Here is an 18,108-nt window from a genome sequence, read left to right as displayed (position 1 = left end):
TCAAACTGAAAAGGCAACTTGGAGAAATGAGACGACCTACCGTCTGCCCCTCAATCGCGGCCCGCTGGCGCCCTAGGACGTCCTGCAGCTGAGTGAAGTGCTGAATGAAGGCCACCACCTCCGCCTGGAAGCGCTGGGTGTGCACGTACTGCACCGAGGCCATCTGGAGGCTCACGCGAATGTCGTGCTCCCTCCGCAGCAGAGGGTCGGGCCGTCCATACCTAGAAACGGCAAAAACGTGACTCAAACGGCAGCCAGATACAAGTTAGTATTTGAAGGCAACTTGGATTGAGCTAGGGGTTTCCCTAGAGAACACACTTAGTGATTAAAATGGAAATCCACATCAAGTTTTACAAAGTGAACTCCAATAATCACTCCCTTTCTGAGCTTCGTTCGGCAAGTGTTGAGAATGTGCAATAAAAGGCTGGTGTGAGACAGCCAGGGCTATACACAGGTGGGCAGCTCCAGGCACTCACTCACTCTGGATTCCAGAACTCACTCACAAGCCACCTGTGGTTCAGACCTTTCACCTGGGCCTTTAAGGAAAAGCAATTACTCCTGCTCACTCTGTTCTAGCAACGATTGTGACAATATGGGTTTAAAAGATAATAAAAATAAGACATGAAACAATGTGTAAGAAAACTGGGCAACCAAACCAATGTTCCTGGGGAAAACTCTTCTGGAGGCAGAAAGAAGTCTTATTTTAACTCCAGTGAAATGTAGGCCAAAGAGGCTTAGCATCTACATTCCAAGACAAATTAGAAAACCTTACTAATGATTTTGAATTTACTGGAGAATGGAGCATGGTGTCATAATAATAAATTAATATACAGGATACAGTCACTGGGGAAAGGATCTCACATTAGCTAAGCACCTATTCTGTGACAGACAGAGAATTAAGAGTTTTATATTAATTATCTCATTTATTACATAACCACGCCACTGTGGCAGGTAACAATAGAAACTGATCCATCTAAATGCTCAGTACAGTATGACATACTCCCCTTGAAAATGGAAGAAGTTCCCAGATATCTTTAGAAACAGGTTTTCTCAGTTCTGGTTGAACATTAGAATCACTATGGCAAGGTGGGGGCGGGGAGGACTGAGTATTACCCTACACCAAAATATCAGGGGGTATAGCTGGATATTTCTATTTTCTAACAGCTTCCCAAAAGGTTGAAAAACCACCATTTTAAACTTTCTGCCTTTTAATAACTATGTAGGCCTAAAGATGCCTTCTAAATTCTAAAACTGAAAAGATTCAATATAGATTGTTTCTACAGAAAAAAAATGCACGATGTAATTTAACACCTATATCCCCAACAACTTTCTCAGGCTGCAATCATTCTAGAACGTTTACAGCTTGATGGAAACTGATCTTAGTCCCTCAACATTTAGAGAGGAAAACAGATGCACAGAGATGAAATGAGTTGCCTAAGATCACATAACCAGTTAGTGGGAGGGCGGCATGAGCCCAGGGATTTTAGTAATCAGAAGTATTTCAATCATGCCCATCTGTTTATGAAACCTGAGGAGCCCACGTCAGCACAGATCCATTTCAATAGGAATCAGAATTCCTCACCACTAGATCATACCAGTTTTATATAAGAAGGTAAATTTTTTAAGTCTTTTCTTCATTGATTAGTCAACACGAATTTGAAACAGCCAGCAATAATGACAAAATGTCAAGTGAGAAAGATGGAGGTTTTTACTTAAAAGTCTGGAAGATGAGTGCTTCTTCCCCACTGGTGGTGAACCGCTCCCTGTAGAACTCCCCGTGGGCTGTGAGGTCACTCAGAGACAGGCTCCCGATGCTGCCCTGCAAGGCCAGGTCTCCTTCTACGGATGTGAGATTAGAACACGTTACGTACCCTTTTTTGTCACACACCTTCAATGTGTCTGAAACAAAAACTGACACACACATGCCTCAGACTTCCCACTGTTTAATCAAACTACCTGGCAAAAACAAATGTTTGCATCCCAACACACCCAGAAAAAATGTTTTATGCAACGTTTCAAGTAGTCTCAGTGCAAAAGTCCGCAGGGGACTGAAATGACACAGCAACATCACACTTGAACATTTGCAACAGGAAAGAAATAAAAGTAAATGTGTACACAATTTAAAGAGAAAAGCATTTGCAACTACAGATAGGAGCATGATCCATTCTGAGAGTAGACTCCTAATTAGAATTAGTGAAATATCCTCAGTTCTATTCATTGTACTATGGATAAAAAAATGAAAAAGGAAGTATTAGACATGTGTCAGGTATTCAAGCAACCTTAAGTGGATTTTGGTATGATTTAATAAAAAAATAAATAAAAACAGCATTAATGAGATAGACACTAAAGACTCTGACACTGCAGCAGCGGGGCCCCTGGAAGGTGGGCAGAAAGAAGGTTGCCGAAACTCGGGCATCTGAGCAGTGAACCTCTACTGAGTCATTCTCAACAGGGGGTGAAGAGTAAAAAGAAATATGTTGAACTGTTGATTCTGTAAAATTTTATCATCATAATTAGCAATATAAAACTAGAGGCCCAGCGTGTGAAATCGAGCGTGGTAGCCCACCGCTGCTCGCAGCCCTGCCCACCCACCTGCCGCTGCTTGCCATGTTCACTGCCCCACCCGCCCGCCACCCACCTTGCTGTGATCAGAGCCTGTGGGCCGTGGGGGAGGGACCAAGAGGTGCTCAATGCATCTCATGGTGACTGGTCGTGTGATCAGCCTGGTCATCATGGACACTGGCTTTTTATATATGTAGATGACCAGTTCAGCTCCCAATGAGTCAATAGCACATACTAATTTTTTATTCTTAATTTCCTCAAAGAAATACCCAAGCTTCTCCAATTTTAAAGAACTATCTCTGCTAGGCATCTTTTAGACACTGATTTATACCAGGCAAAAACACCTCAATTTCAGTTCATTCCTCCCCCAAAAGACAGTCTTGTTTTTAACTACAGGGTCAACATTTGAGCCTTGTAGTCGTCCATATTTCATTACCTAGTCCTTAAGGAAGGAATAGTTTTTTATTCACTTTAGAGATCCCTACTATTTAAAATTTGATATAGCTGATCACAGTTTTTCTATAAGAATTGCAACTTACAGAGTCCCACTAGAAAGAATGCCAGGGCCCTGGCTGGGTGGTTCAGTTGGTTGGAGTGTCATCCCGTACACCAAAAGGTTTCAGGTTTAATCCCTGATCATACGGGGGCAACCGATAGATGTTTCTCTCTCACATCAATGTTTTTTTCTCTCTCTCTCTCTAATATCAGTAAAAACATATACTCAGGTGAGGGTTTAAAAAAAAAAAAAAGAATGCCAGGTTTGCTACAATATCCTCCTACCTAAAATCATACCCCCTATTGGTAACTCCCCCTCTTTACTGCAATAGATCGAATGAACATATGCCCTAGTTTCCCAGAAACAGCCTGTTACACACCAGGTATAATTAGCGAATAATCGTTCCCCAGATGTAATCATTAATAATGCCTCCTTTCACGCTCAAAAATGTTCCAGTTTAGACAAAAAAATTATATAATCACCAGATAGAGTTTGTTAAAACCACAGACACCAAGGCCCCATCCCAACCTACTGAATCAGATTCTTGAGATGGGGGCGAGAGGGGGGTAACTGTGCCAGACACCTGCATTTTTAACAAGATGAGCAAATGATTCTCATCCATAAGGAAGCATCTGAGAATCACTGTCATAAACCATGGCCAGGCCTATAAGCGCAATCAAGCCATTGATTCCACACCTTACTCAGCATGTGAGGACAATTAGATTTGTGAGCAAGATGTTCAAATTCTTACCAGATTTTGCAAGTTTGATTTTTCCCCACTTACCAATCATTTCCAGGTGTGCCACTAATTTGGACACATTTGCTTTAGCAAGTTCACTGGTGGTCTTATTCAGCACGAGAGAGAGTGAATGAACCTAAGCACACAGAAGACAAAGTTAGACAAATGTTACTAGGAGGGGGGGAGGGCGGGGAAGGGTGTCCTTTAACAGAACAACAGAACAAAGTCAAGGAAGAAGCAGAAAGGTAAAACTTCAAATTGATGCCAATTTCATTTCAGCTTTCTTCAGCCAGTCAAACCATAATCTAAGAACTAAGGAGAGAGCTGATAAGATAGGAACTCAAAGGGGCAATCTACAACCCAGGCTCTGCAGTGTCTTCTCTATGGCTGCTTGTCTATGCTGTCACCACCTGAATCCTCTATCTTAGCATGAATTGGAGCATCACTAAAAGTGGGACAACCAGATGTCTTATACCTCCTGGCGTAAAGTAATAGGATGCACTCAGCACCACCTAAAAAATGTTTTTACCAAAAACTCGAACCTGAATCTGATCAAGTCTCTAGAACTAACTTCCATTTCTAAAATTAGAAGATAAAAGAATCAAATGGCAAATCCGAGATGTGGGACACCCTACAGCACACTAACCCAGTTTCTACAAATCAACTGCATGGGGGGAATAAAGGAGAAGGAAAACTGGCTTAATTAACAGATTTCAGAGACATGACAGCAACTGTAACATGTGAACCTTATTTGAATCTCCATTCAAAAGATTCAAACGTCCTTTTAATTGTCCTCATTTTGTAGATGAGGAAACTATGGCTCAGAAAAGCAAAGTATTCCACTGAATTGTAGACCTCAAAGGAAAGACATGAAGCTTCTTAAATCATTCATTCCTCTACAATGCACAAGTAAACGAGCATTTTTGAGAAAATAAGGGAATACGTAGTACCAAGAAATTCTTGCTAAGGTAGTTAGATGTAACAATGCATTGTAGTTATATTTTAAAAGTCTGTATTTTTCAGGAATGAAAACTGAAGTTTGTAGAGAGGAAATGATATCTAGAATCTGCTTTAAATAATTCAGCAAAGAGAAAAAAGGAGAAAAGTAAATGTGATGATTCCCACAGGTTTTGGTACATGGGCATTCATTATACTACTAGAGGCCCGTTGCACAAAATTCATGTATGGGTAGGGTCCCCAGGTCTGGCCAGCAATCAGGGCCAATAGGGGCCTTCTGGCTGCCGGCCAGGGCCTCCCTTCATTCCGCGCCGCCCCCTGGTGGTCAGCGCATGTCATAGCAAGCGATCGAATTCCCAGTCTCCCAGTCAAACTCCCCAGGGGAAACTTTGCATATTAGGCTTTTATATATATAGACCAGAGGCCTGTTGCACAAAGAGATTCGTGCAATAGGCCTTCCTTTCCCCTGGCTGCTGGGACCGGTTTTCCTCCGACACCTGGCACCCAGGCCTTTGCTCTGGCCGGGCTCCAGCTGGAGCCGGCCCCACGGCCGTGAGACTTTCACTGCTCCACTGGCCCCGGGGCTGTCAGGCTTCGCTCCACCGCTTAGAGTCTATGTATGCAAATTAACCACCATCTTTGTTAGGTTAATTTGCATACTCTCCTGATTGGCTGGTTAGCGTAGCAAAGGTACGGTCAATTTACATGTTTGTCTATTATTAGGTAAGAAGATTCTGTTTGTGATATATTTGAAAATCTGTACATTAAAAATTTTTTTAAAGTTCTTATTCTAAAAAAGTCTATTTTTGAGGGGCAGTTATCTAGTCCTGTTGTCTTGTGAAACCAGCTACATCTGTTATCTTAATTAGATGATGGAAGATGAGAAAACTGAGGCTCAGAGGAACTAAGTAATTCCACTGAATTATACAAACCAAAGAAAGTTTTCTAAACCGTTTACTTTCCCTGCCTCCAGATGGGATTTACACTCAAACCTTTTCTAAGCCATTGTCTACCCTTTTGTAACAGATATACAGTGGGGCCTTGACTTACGAGTTTAATTTGTTCCAAGACCGAGCTCGTTAAGGAGCTCATTAACTCAAATTACTCTATCAACTCAATGCAAAAAATCGGCCGAGAGACAGCTGGTATCTCAAAAAACTCGTTAGTCGGGACACTCGTAAGTCAAGGCCCCACTGTATATAGCTCCCCTGCCAATGGATCTATTTTCTAGAGTAAATGCACGATGATCGCATTTCAATAAACAAACTAACATTCTTAGAACTTCAAGGAGTGAAAGGGAGCTGATACCTTGAGATCCAGCTTGGTGTTAACTGGATCCTGAAGTTCAGGCTCTGGCAGAGCATTTGCTTCTGACTTCACGTTTTGTAGAATATCCTCAGGCGTAGGTACCTTCATTGCATGGTTGTCTGCAGTGGAACCAATTCCAAAAAAATCTAGTATCACGACCCAAGTTTGCAGTGTGATGAGCACATCCAAGCAGTTAAAATCAACATCAATGCTCCGGTTAATTCGGTTGTAAATGGAAGAGAATTCTGGGTGTTTCTTATCCACTAAGAATATATTGATATGGACCAAGGAATCATCAAATTTACTCTTTCCTGCAAGTGTCTTGGGCTCATCTACTGTTGGAGAAGGAGGTGGGGTCAAGGGACAGTCCTGGTCTTGGACTTCCTTTGGCTTCTTCTTGGATGCCGAGGTAGGTCTCTGATACAGCTGAAAGACGTTAGGAGCTTCTTCCATGTGGGAAGGCAGAGAGCGAGGCATGTCAGGATACTCCACATTGGATATCGAAGGGCAAGACTGAGAGAGATATTCTTTTTGTGCTAAACTTGACGGCTTAGGGGCTCCCCGAGACACCATCAGGTTCTTATATTTAGAATCCGGATTTTTCTCCAATAAGTCTTCCATCAGCAGAGAACGCAGGGCAATCTGAATGGATAAGGTCTGAGGATGGTCTTTATTGAATTCCACCTCAAAATCCTGAAACTTTAAGCTCACAAGCCCCTGGGCCCCCAAGGTCAGATCACCACTTAGCTGAACTTGAAGCTCTGATATACAAAAGTTGGCTTGAATCTGGGTAAAAGATTTGACCTCCTTCACAGACAAGGACTTCTGAGAAGAGTTAGAAAGGCTGGAGTGGCTGAACAATCCATTCTCCTTCCTTTCAAGGGAAGGTTCTCCACAGGTACTGAGGGAAGGCAGAGGAGAGTTAGGACAAGGTGAGGAGGCGGCACTGACTGGAAACTTATTCAGGTCTTCACTATACACGAGATTGTCCAGCGTTTGTAAAACCTGCTCATACACATGCTTCGCTAACACCACCTGTATGCAAAGAGAAAAAAATCAGTTATTCTGTTACCATTATTAATTGCACTCAGCTGCACTGCCCAAAAATTACCCAAGTTGCCTTTTATGGGTTTCCAAAGAGGTTATCAATCAGTTGATGGCAAGAACTTTCTTTGTTTCTTTTCTGTCCTTACCTCTCTCTGACCCTGTCTATTCAAAGGGCCTCCCCCAGTACCTCATGGAATAACCAATACACAATAAGTGTTCAATAAGTGCAACTGGTTGTAGGCCTGAATCACTCTTCCTAACCACACAAAAACAACTGCAGAAACTGAAGGGAATGCTGCTACAAGTCCAACGTGGTGGTACCACAGGGCTGAGAAACAAGATTCATGGTTCTAAAACCACTGATCATCACCAAGCATCATAACCACCTGTGTTTACAGCTAAACAAATACAGAGTGCTCTTTAATGGTAATAGTAATGATCTATTACTACCTATGTTTCCTTTCTCCCTTATTTTGTTTTTAATTACAATTTCTCATTTAAAATACTTTCAAGCAAGTTTTTTATTTACTTAATAGCAATTTTTTAACAGAGGAATTCCAAGCAGATATAAAAATGATAGAATTAGAAAGTTATCATTTTGTAACCCCTAATTAAATAATTTATCCCATCACGGTTCATCCATGTAGAATAAGCTCTTCTATGAATGAATGAATGAGAATTTTGCAATGAAGGGATCAGGTTCCTGCCACCGGAACACAATCACCAATCTTAGCATCATTGAGGGACAACCAAACATTACATGTCTCCTGACACAATGCACTATGAAGCCCATGGCACTACCTCTGAAGTGTCTGGCCTAAACAAAACAAAACAACAAAAATGAACCTGAATCCAGTTAAATCTGTAGAGTTAAGTTACAGTTTACAGGAAATGTGGGGGGACAAGTTAAGTAACACCCCAAACAAACAGCTAATCCAGAATGTGGGACATTCTACAGGGCAACTGACCTGGTTTTCACAACAAAATAATAGCCTGGGGGGAAAAATGAGAGGGAACCTAAATTAATAGAGACCTACAAATGCAATGTGCAGACCTTGTCTGGACCCTGATTTGAACAAGCCTAAAGTGAAAAGACGTTTTTGAAAAATGGATTAAAATTTAATGATGCTAAGAAATCCTCATTTATTTCACCAGACATGATAACATTATTGTAGGTGTGTCAAAAATGTATGTAGTCTGTAGAGATACATTCCAAAAATATAGATAAAAATGGCATGAGGTCTGGGATTTGCCTTAAAATCTGAGTGATGGGTGCATAAGGTTCATTAGATATTCTACTTTTGTGTATGTTTAAAGTTTTTCATAATAAGATATTTTAAATTACTTAAAATTATTTTTAATATTTTAACATCATTTGTAATAAAGAGTATCATCAGAAACTATAGTAAAGCAATAATAACTATAAGAATAAGTCAATATAATTCAATAGAATTAACATTATGTGCTAGATTTAAGATGAAAATGCAGAGAAAAGCTTTGGGGACAGTTCTATCACTCAAAGACTTATATTTAAGAACCACTGATATGAAAAAGTACACACCTTCTGTTAGCACTCCTGACAGACTGATGACCAATTACTGCCCAAGCCTAGGATCCACTGTCCTAAGATCCTGCCTGTCCTTGCTGTTTTATAATGTTATGCTCTTTTCTCTCATCCCTATGAAAGCAGGAAAAATTACACTTTTAAAGGAAAAGGGATGACAAATGTATGTACACACACACACACACATAAGAAATCCCCATCCAGGCCCATTTCATTTCAAAGTGGGCAAGACTAATTCTAATTCTCCCTTGAAAGGATCTGTCAACAGCTTAGATATCATCAGATTATTTTATAGGCTGGGCCAAGTATGCCAGAGTGAGACAAGAATTATGTCCTCCTGGGAAAGAGACACTGACTTTTTAAGCAATAATTTTCCTCGTTTCTGAATGGCAATGGAATTCAGGATCTGCCCTCTTCCTCTATAAAATACACCCCTCCTCCACAAGAAGATGGCTGATAAGACTGATTCCCCAGGGATAAAAGGACACACTAAAAGGACTCCACGTTGACTAGAACAAGTTATCAATACTGATATGCATTAATGATATCTCCTTGAATTTATAGATTTTCCTTCCAATAGTTTATATATAGTATGAAAATATATAAATATATATATATTCTAAATATAAAATAGGTGACTGTAACTGTCTGGACATGAAAATTAACAAGGTATTTACCTGAACTGGATTGACAAACTTCCCTTCGATCTTCATGATGCTAGAAGTTCCCAGGTCATCTGGACTAAGGGAGAAAGTCAGTTCAGATTCTCTCTCTATAGGGATCTTCTCCAGTTTAAACTGAATGGTGGTGTTGTTCAGGATGTGAAAGGCTGGCATAAGAGAGAGGAAATGACAGTCTGAAAACACTACTACATAGTGCGTTATCGCTGATTAAGAGCAGGATATAGGAAATAGAGCAGGAGGTCCATGATTGAATACAAACTTTGATGACTATCCCAAGATCAAAACTCAGAGCAAGCAGAGGCACAAGATCAATTTATACACAAAAAGAAACAATATTTTCATGACACGCTCCATTTGGTGGCTTCAAAATACGATGTGGTGAACATGAATCCAGGCCAGGGTTTACAATAAGCTTCTCGTAGCCCCGAGCTGGCATTTTTCAAACCAACTTGCTCATCCTTACCCAGCGTCCAGACATAGATGGATTCCTCTTAATGGGCCCAAATCAGAATCGGGACAATACAGGGTTCTAAGCGAACAGCTTTTATACCAAGCAGAGAAAGCAATCGTTGGGTAAGCATGTAAATAATCAGTGAATTAACATCTGAGAAGCACAGAGGAGGAATTCCTCAAAGGCATTACTATCTTCACCAATGAATAAAGCATGCTCCAGGGCTTACCTGACTTCTGAGGATGCCAAGACCAACAGATTCAACTGTTTGGTTTTAGCATATCAGATGGGGCATATTACTCCTAGAATCCTGAACCAACCCATTACAAGAGATGGCAGAACACTTTTAAAAAGAGGACATAACATCCACAGGCTAAATTTCAGATTCTTATTATGTCAATCCCTCTAGCTGCCTTGGACTACGATATTTAACTAGGAAATACCTACAGCTTAGAAATTAAAAAAGCAGATGTATTTGACCAAATGAAACAGTACTTTTCACAGAAACCACTCCTGAAACATCCCTATATATAAGTACTCACCCAATTTCAAAGGGGGCCACTTTAAAAAATTCTTATTTCACCAAATATGGCATTGGATGGAAAAGCTGAAAACATATCAACCTAATACGAAGCATTCTATTAAAATTCCAGTGTGATTTCTTAAATAGTAACTGGGGATAATTCGAAAAAAAAAGGTTTTTGTTGTTGCTTTAAGCATAGTATACATGAGCTGGGTTTGGAATCTATAATAATAAACGCGTAATATGCTAATTAGACCGGATGACCTTCCAGAGGAAGACGGACTGAGAGGGAAGCCCAGGTCCCGGGTGCCAGAGAGAAGCTGGTGCAGGCGGCCAGGGGAAGGAAGGCCTACTCTTGCACGAATTTCATGCGTCAGGCCTCTAGCCTTTAAATAAAATGAGACATGATTAATACTCCTCACCTTGACCTCTATGCAAAGATTCAAAGAAATCATGTCGGGTGAAATGGGCTTCCTCCTGGCTGTTGGTACTGGCAGACCCAGAGGGAGGGTAAGACGCCCGGCTTACGTCAGACCCAGGACCCTCTCTGCCTGCCAGCTGGGTGCAATTCAAAGAGTACAATTTAATGTCTTTGATTTCCACCTGCAGACGGTCGCTTCTGGATTCATCATCTCCTGCCACAAAATTCTGGATGAATATCTGTCCCAAGTGTCCTACCAACAACTCCGGGCTCCCGGGCTTCCGAGGGATAGAAACAACTGGCGATTCAATGTTTATGTTCAAGATTAGCTTTACAGTGTCGGCATGAGAGGCAGCTGGGCTAAACCCATAGATCTCATTGTCTTCCAAGCTAAAGGATTCCCGCGTCTTCCTTGGAGTTTCGAAGAGTGACACCATCTCACTGTACTCGGCTGTCTTGGTAGCGAGCACGGTGGTGACTTTGGTGGCTGCGCTTTTCAGCATACTTCGAAAATTCTCCTCCAGTTCATCCATGGACAATGTCAACTCCTTCAAAAATTTAGCAGAGTGGTTATAATGCAGGGAAGCCATCTTGAGGTTGAGAAAACATTCCTGCTTCGATTTCTCCACAAATGTGAAACTCAACGCTTCATGGAGGGTTGCCTCTTCCATTCTGACAAATACAGATTCAAAGTAACTGATATCGCTGACGATATTTTCATAGCCCATGGAATTCCCGATACTGACAACATATTGGTTCTTAATATTATCTTGTGTCAAATCCATAAGCTGCAAACAACCGAGAGAACCATTCATGTCAAACGTGCTCCCCATTGAGACGTTGACTTTGGTGCCACCTATACTAGCAGTCGCAATTTTTCTGCCATATTTCTCTCCATTCGCCATTCCCACTGTCCGGAGGAGCAGTAAGTTAAGTCGGTGGATCTCCACTGCAACCTCGGTGTTTTGTTCATAGGTAGCTTGGTAAGTTTCTTCTTCCCTAAAGCTTCTTTCAAAGTCAGTCATTAAAGGTTGGGGACTCAAATCATCCTTTTCCTTGGGAAAGGATTTTTGAAGAAAACCAATCAGCTCCACAATTGTCTCTGGATTTAGAATAATATCCAAATTATTTACCTGCAATGAAATCACCTGGAGAGTGCTATCCAAATTCATTGACGGGCACTCTGAACTCACAAACTGATACTCCAATTTAATGAGGGACTCCTGTTCTTTGGTGAGAACTCTGTCAAGTGAGACACTCGCCGCTGACGGGTCGCTCACAGTGACAACATTAGTGAAGGGGGCCACACTGGATCCAGAGACAGGAGACTGGGACCTGCTAGCCCGGAGGCTTCCTGTTGGGATATCAAAGCTCAAGTTCTTGTGTGACGCCATCAAAAGGTCAAAATCTGCACCATATGTCTGCATGGTGTCCACCAGGAGCAAACCATGAACAGTCAGGGAGACTTCGGCATCGTAAGGCCTCTTCACGAAGTGAGCGTTGGTCCCAAACACCTTGAGCACGGAAATGTACTGGCCGTTGCTCTCCACACCAAGCTGCATACAGTTCACTTTAAACTCGGCCAGGAGGAGCTGCGACTCCACCAGGACCTCCCGGGTGTGCTGCTCCAACATCACGATGCTCTGGGTTAAATTCATTACAGAGTCTTGCAGAGTTCCCCGCGGACCCTCTTGGGGGAAAATCTTCTCTTTGATCTGCGAGTCAGAAGTCTTCATTTCTGGCATGGTGAGGAGAGCGAAGCAGTTCTTTAGGGCGGATATTTTATCTTCATTGATGTGGATCTTTAAGTCAGGCAGGTTACCTGAGAGCACGGCTCCGGGGTACTTGGGATCTGAAGTATAAATCAACCGGCGTTCTAACTGTAGGTGAACATTGAATTTCTCGACCACGTGGGTTGGCCCCACATCAATATCCTGGACATGCTTCCAATTGTCCTTCACTCGTCCCACCATGATCTGGAGGTCCATAAACGACAGGGAGTACCTCTCATACATCTTTGTGCTCAATAGATGTGCTTGGAGCTGCTCTTCGCTGATAGAAAATGGAGGTGTTTTCTCCTCATTGCTGCTGCTCGTCTCGGGGGGTGGGGTGTTAGGAGGTGTGGCAAGAGGGGTCATATACTCGTCATCACTAAACTGATTCTCTTCAGAGGCTGACTCATCCACACTCTTCCTCTTGGAGTCATCTGCAGGTAAAAAAGAGAGGATTCTAAGTCTATGTCTGCTCTTGCCTTTTTTCCTTTAAGGTAATGATCAAGAGAAGTAGAGAATCAACCAACCCCAATTTAATAAAAATAAATGGACAAAAACTCGAAGCTGATATTCTGTATTTACCATTTTTCTGTGTGAACTTACCTATTATTTGGAAATCAAAACACAAAGAGAAAGTATATGAACATGAGAAAACATAGAGAACTGCTGTATACATAGGGACACATATCGGGGTACACAAACCAGCAAGCTGCTACCCCAAACTGCATCCACACCATGAGCTGCACTGCCCTGAGCTGCTATCACCAATCCTTTTTACATCACTCTCCACAAGTCTTTGCTTTTTCCTGTTTTTGTCTGTGTGTTCATTTTGTTCCCCCGACTAGAATGTTCCAAAAGAACAGAGGCCTCATCTGTCTTACTCAACACAGTATCGCCAGCACCTAGATCAGTGCTGCGCAAGCAGTGATTTCTCAATATGTCATGTTCTAGCCCCAGTGTTCACACTCTCTTGTACAGCCGAGCAGAGCTGAGACAACTACAAAAACACACCACTGGGGCTCTGGCCGGTTTACTCAGTGGTTAGAGCATTGGCCTGAGGCCCAAAGGGTCGAGGTTTGATTCCCAGTCAAGGGCACGTATCTCAGTTGCAGGTTCCTCAGCCCTGATGGGAGTGCATGCGGGAGGCAACCAATCAATGTGTCTCTCTCACGTCAATGTTTCTCTCTCTTTCCCCCTCCTCCCTCCCTTCAACTCTCTCCAGAAATCAATGGAAAAAATGTCCTTGGGTGAGGATTTAAAAAGAAAAAAACCACTGGGTTTGCTCACCTATGTCCCTATTCCATGTTGTCTTATAAATTCAAGTAGGTGCTTTTTTGTGGTTGTGAGCCTTTTCTTCATTCCCTTTTGCACCAAACTTTACCATTCCTGCTCAAATCATCTACCCTAGTCTCTTTTTTAGGGTTTTCTCAGTGAAGATAAGGTTAAAATTATTTGATAAACTTCCTTAATCTCTCTTACGCCATGAATCCTCTCTTTCTTCCCTCCCATCTCAAGATAAAAATGACTGTACTGGGGATTTTATAACGGCAACGAAATTACCTTCCATGAGTCTCTCTTTATTTTTTATTTATTTTTAAGTCTTACCCAAGAATATGTTTTTACTGGTTTTAGAAAGAGAGGGAGGGAAGGAGAGAGAAAGAGAGAGAGAGAGAGAGAGAGAGAGAGAGAGAGACATCAATGTGAGAGAGAAACATTGATTAGTTGCCTCCCTTAGGGACCCCAACCAGGGATCGAACCCATAACCTGGGTATGTGCTGTGCCCTAATTGGGAATCAAACCCTCGACCTTTCAGTATACAGGACAATGTTCCAACCAACTGAACTACACCGGCCAGGGCCAGGAGTCTCTTTTTATATATGTCCCTGATATCCCTAAGTAGATTAAATCTCTAGTCCTGAAATTAAGTGCTGAGAAATAATGTTTATTAAAACATAAAATGTTACATAAGAAATACAAATAAAAATCACAATGAGAAAATAAATAAAATAAATTTTAAAGAGGCCTGGCCGGTGTGGCTCAGTGGTTGAGCATCAACCTATGAACCAGGAGGTCATGGTTAGATTCCCACTCAGGGAACATGCCCAGGTTGTGGGCTCCACCCCCAGTGTGGGGTATGCAGGAGGCAGCCGATCAATGATTCTCTCTCATCATTGATGTTTCTATCTCTCTCTCCCTCTCCTTTCCTCTCTGAAATCAATAAAAAAAAAAAAAAAGAAACCACAATGAGATACTGTATCACCCATAAAAATGGCTATAATCCAAAAGACAGATAATAACAAGTGTTGGCGAGGATGTAGAGAAATTGGAGCCCTCATACATTGCTAGTAAGAGTCAAATGGTGCAGTCATTTTAGGAAATAATCTGGCAGTTCCTCAAAATGTTTAACTAAAGCCACCATATGACCCAGCAATTCCACACTGAAGTATACCCGAGAGACTGAAAATAATGTCTACACAAAATCTACCCATAAATGTTCACAGCAGCTTTATTCATAATAGCCAAAAAGTGGAAACAACACAAATGTCCATCAACTGATGAATGGATAAGTAAAATATGATATGTTCATATAAGGAATATTATTCAGCCATTAAGTGGAAATGAAGTACTTATGCATGATACAACATGGGTAAACCCTGAAAACACTATGCTAAGTGAAAGAAGCCAGACATAAAAAGCCACCTATTGGATAATTCCATTCTTATAAACTGTTCAGAACAGGCACTCTCTGGGTATCTCAGGAGCATACCCACGCCCCCGCCCCCACTTCTTTCCCCAAAGACATGCATCTCCTAAACGCTAAGGGACCCCATAAGGCTTGCAACCAGGGCAGCAAAGGGCAGCGGCAGTTCATCCCAGGCAAACCCCCTGAGCCTGTCCCCAAGGCCCCCTTTTCTCTGACTTCTTAGTGAGCCAAAGCAGACCAGCCTGGGCTCATTTCCCCAGACCTTCCTTGTCCCCAGCTTTAATAAACATCCTCTAAAATCCCCCGACCCCAACCCCACCTCGCCCCATTCAGAACAGGGAAATCCAGAGATAGAAAAATTAGTGGTTGGAAGGGCCTGGGAGAGGGGGTGATGGAGAGTGATTGCTAATGGGTTTAGAATTTCTTCTTGGGATGATGAAAATGTTCTGGAATTAGGTAACAGTGACAGACGCACAATTCTAGCAATATGCCAAAAACGAATGAATTATACATATTAAAATATATCTCAATAAAGCTGTTATTTTTAAAGTAACAAATGAACTTTGGAGTTTTAAAATGTTAATAAACCTTTTTTTAAGCTTTACTTGGTTAAGCATAGACAGATTAACCTACCAAGTTATGTTTTCATTACTCCCATTCACACTATACCTTGGGTATTGGTCAGTAGCATTCTTCCTAGATCCACAACAACTAACACAGGATTCTTGAATTTGAAATCATCAGGAAATATCACTTGAGGGGCAGAAATATCTAGTCGTACAGTCCACCGTTTACTGTCCTCCTATAAAAATAAAATAAACTACAATCAAATAACTTTTAACTACATTGCTGAAACTGAACAGCTTTATAAGTCAGGGCTCAAGCCTTTCTTTAATTGTGATGACTGATAGTTTAAGAAAGATCTTGTTCCTAAATCTACATAACTTAGTACTATAAAGTATTGCAGAAATTATGGAACTCAAATAAACATAGAAATCCAAATATTTTTATTTCTTCACTAGAGGCCCGGTGCACATTCACCGGTGGGGTCCCTCGGCCTGATCTGTGGGGATCAGGCTGACACCGGCTCTCCGACATCCCCTGAGGGGTCCTGGATTGCAAGAGGGTGCAGGCCAGGCCAAGGGACCCCACCAGTGCATGATTGGGGCTGGGGAGGGACCACAGGAGGGCTCCAGGGCGTGTCCAGCCCATCTCGCCCAGTCCCAATCGGCTGGATCCCAGCAGCAAGCTAACCTACCAGTCGGAGCGTCTGCCCCCTGGTGGTCAGTGCGCATCATAGCAACTGGTCGAAAGGTCAAACGGTTGGACACTTAGCATATTAGGCTTTTATTATATAGGACAGACAGTAGTAACTATGGATTTTAAAGCCAGAATACATTAATGAAAAACATAAGGTTTGACATTTGAAACATATTTAGAAAAACAGAACTCATGAATTTGTCACCTGTTCTTCCCTGCAACTAAAATGGCCTCAATTACACGTATGTAATAAAAGCTAATGTGTATGTGATCAAAAAGAAATCTTTATCTAAGAAAATAGGACACTAATTGTAATTTGTGTTGAAACGCACACACAAAGACAGCAAACAGGACTGATTTTCCATCCCATACTATGCACAAACCCTGAAACATTTTACTTAGAACAGTCCTGCCATCCCTTACACCCCAACAGGCTCTGCACTGTGCAAAAGAAGCCACACTCTAACTGCGCCATCTACTGCCGCATCTCGGCAGTGCACCTCCATGCTGGCGTTAGGAAACGGAGTTTGGCTGGACTGATGTTTTTTGGCTCTCCCTGGCTGTGACATCCTTGCATCAGCTGGTCACTTAGCATCACAAAGTGCCCATCATATCCTGGAGTGGAAACTGAGGGGTAAATCTGGCTATTTTTCTTCTGGTAACAGTAAGTGAAAAGGGGGTACTCTGAAGTGAAACATTTATAAAATATCAGGTCTAGAAAATGGAACAAAGATGAGTCTTGAGAATGTTCCAAATTTGGTACAAGGAAGAAACATGATCTGGTCACAAACATTCATTTTGATTTTTGATTTTTTAATTCACTAAACTCTGACTGTAAAAGACATAAGATTTTTTTTTTTTTTTGCTAGCTGATAAGGATTTCATAGTTTCAATTTAATCAGTGTAAATGATACTAGCATGCCTATCCAAAACAGGTCAAGAACTTGACAGAGCGCACACCTGCCCCTTCCCCAGCCCCGCAAGAGTGTTTACATAGAGCCACTTACAATGAAGTCACCCACTAGCAGACGATCGAGAGTTTGACGGATTTCTGCCTTGGTCTGCATCTTCAGTTTGTCATACTGCCTTCGGGCAGCCTCAGCCACTCTCAACTCAAGTTCAGACTGATAACCAAAGCCTGCAAGAATGGAAAGACCTTTCAAATGGCGTGGTGGACGAAAGCACTGCGACATCTGTTCTCACCAAGAATTTCCACCAAAACTAAAAAACAGTCTATGACAACAGTTCCTTCCTCCAGCCTGGCCTGGCACTATACAGGTAACAGGTCCGAGGCACAGATGGGTGAGGGACAACCCTGAGGAGAAAGGCAAGGAAGGTACATAAGGTGCTAGAATTTCTTGAATTATTATCTGAAAGAGTCCAAACTATTTTATTTCAAAACCTTAAAAGCATGGCATCACACTGAAAGAGGAAATGGGCCCTAGCCAGTATGGCTCAATGGATAGAGCGTCAGCCTACAAACTGAAGGGTCCCAGGTTCAATTCCAGTTAAGGGCACATGCCCAGGTTTCGGGCTTGATCCACAGTAGGGGGGGTGCAGGAGGCAGCCAATCAATGATTCTCTCTCATCATTGATGTAATTCTCTCTCTCTCTCCTTCTC

The 18,108-nt window shown here is 42.0% G+C and overlaps 1 protein-coding gene across 2 annotated transcripts in view; it reads right to left on the bottom strand.

Moving 5' to 3' along the window:
* Positions 1–18,108, bottom strand: part of VPS13D (vacuolar protein sorting 13 homolog D (S. cerevisiae)) — a 237,730-nt gene that overhangs the window by 194,430 nt on the left and 25,192 nt on the right. For both annotated transcript variants that reach the window (XM_014545506.1, XM_005873452.2), the window contains exons 16-23: positions 17,495–17,625; positions 15,897–16,029; positions 10,753–12,957; positions 9,351–9,502; positions 6,063–7,097; positions 3,843–3,933; positions 1,713–1,839; positions 41–221 (exon numbers count right to left, since the gene is read on the bottom strand). In XM_014545506.1, the coding sequence (XP_014400992.1) occupies positions 41–221; positions 1,713–1,839; positions 3,843–3,933; positions 6,063–7,097; positions 9,351–9,502; positions 10,753–12,957; positions 15,897–16,029; positions 17,495–17,625 (4,055 nt within the window). The remainder of the gene's footprint in view (positions 1–40; positions 222–1,712; positions 1,840–3,842; positions 3,934–6,062; positions 7,098–9,350; positions 9,503–10,752; positions 12,958–15,896; positions 16,030–17,494; positions 17,626–18,108) is intronic.

The sequence above is a fragment of the Myotis brandtii genome, unplaced genomic scaffold, assembly GCF_000412655.1.
Source record: "Myotis brandtii unplaced genomic scaffold, ASM41265v1 scaffold410, whole genome shotgun sequence".
Taxonomy (NCBI): Eukaryota; Metazoa; Chordata; class Mammalia; order Chiroptera; family Vespertilionidae; genus Myotis; species Myotis brandtii.
This window is presented reverse-complemented; position numbering and strand designations above follow the sequence as displayed.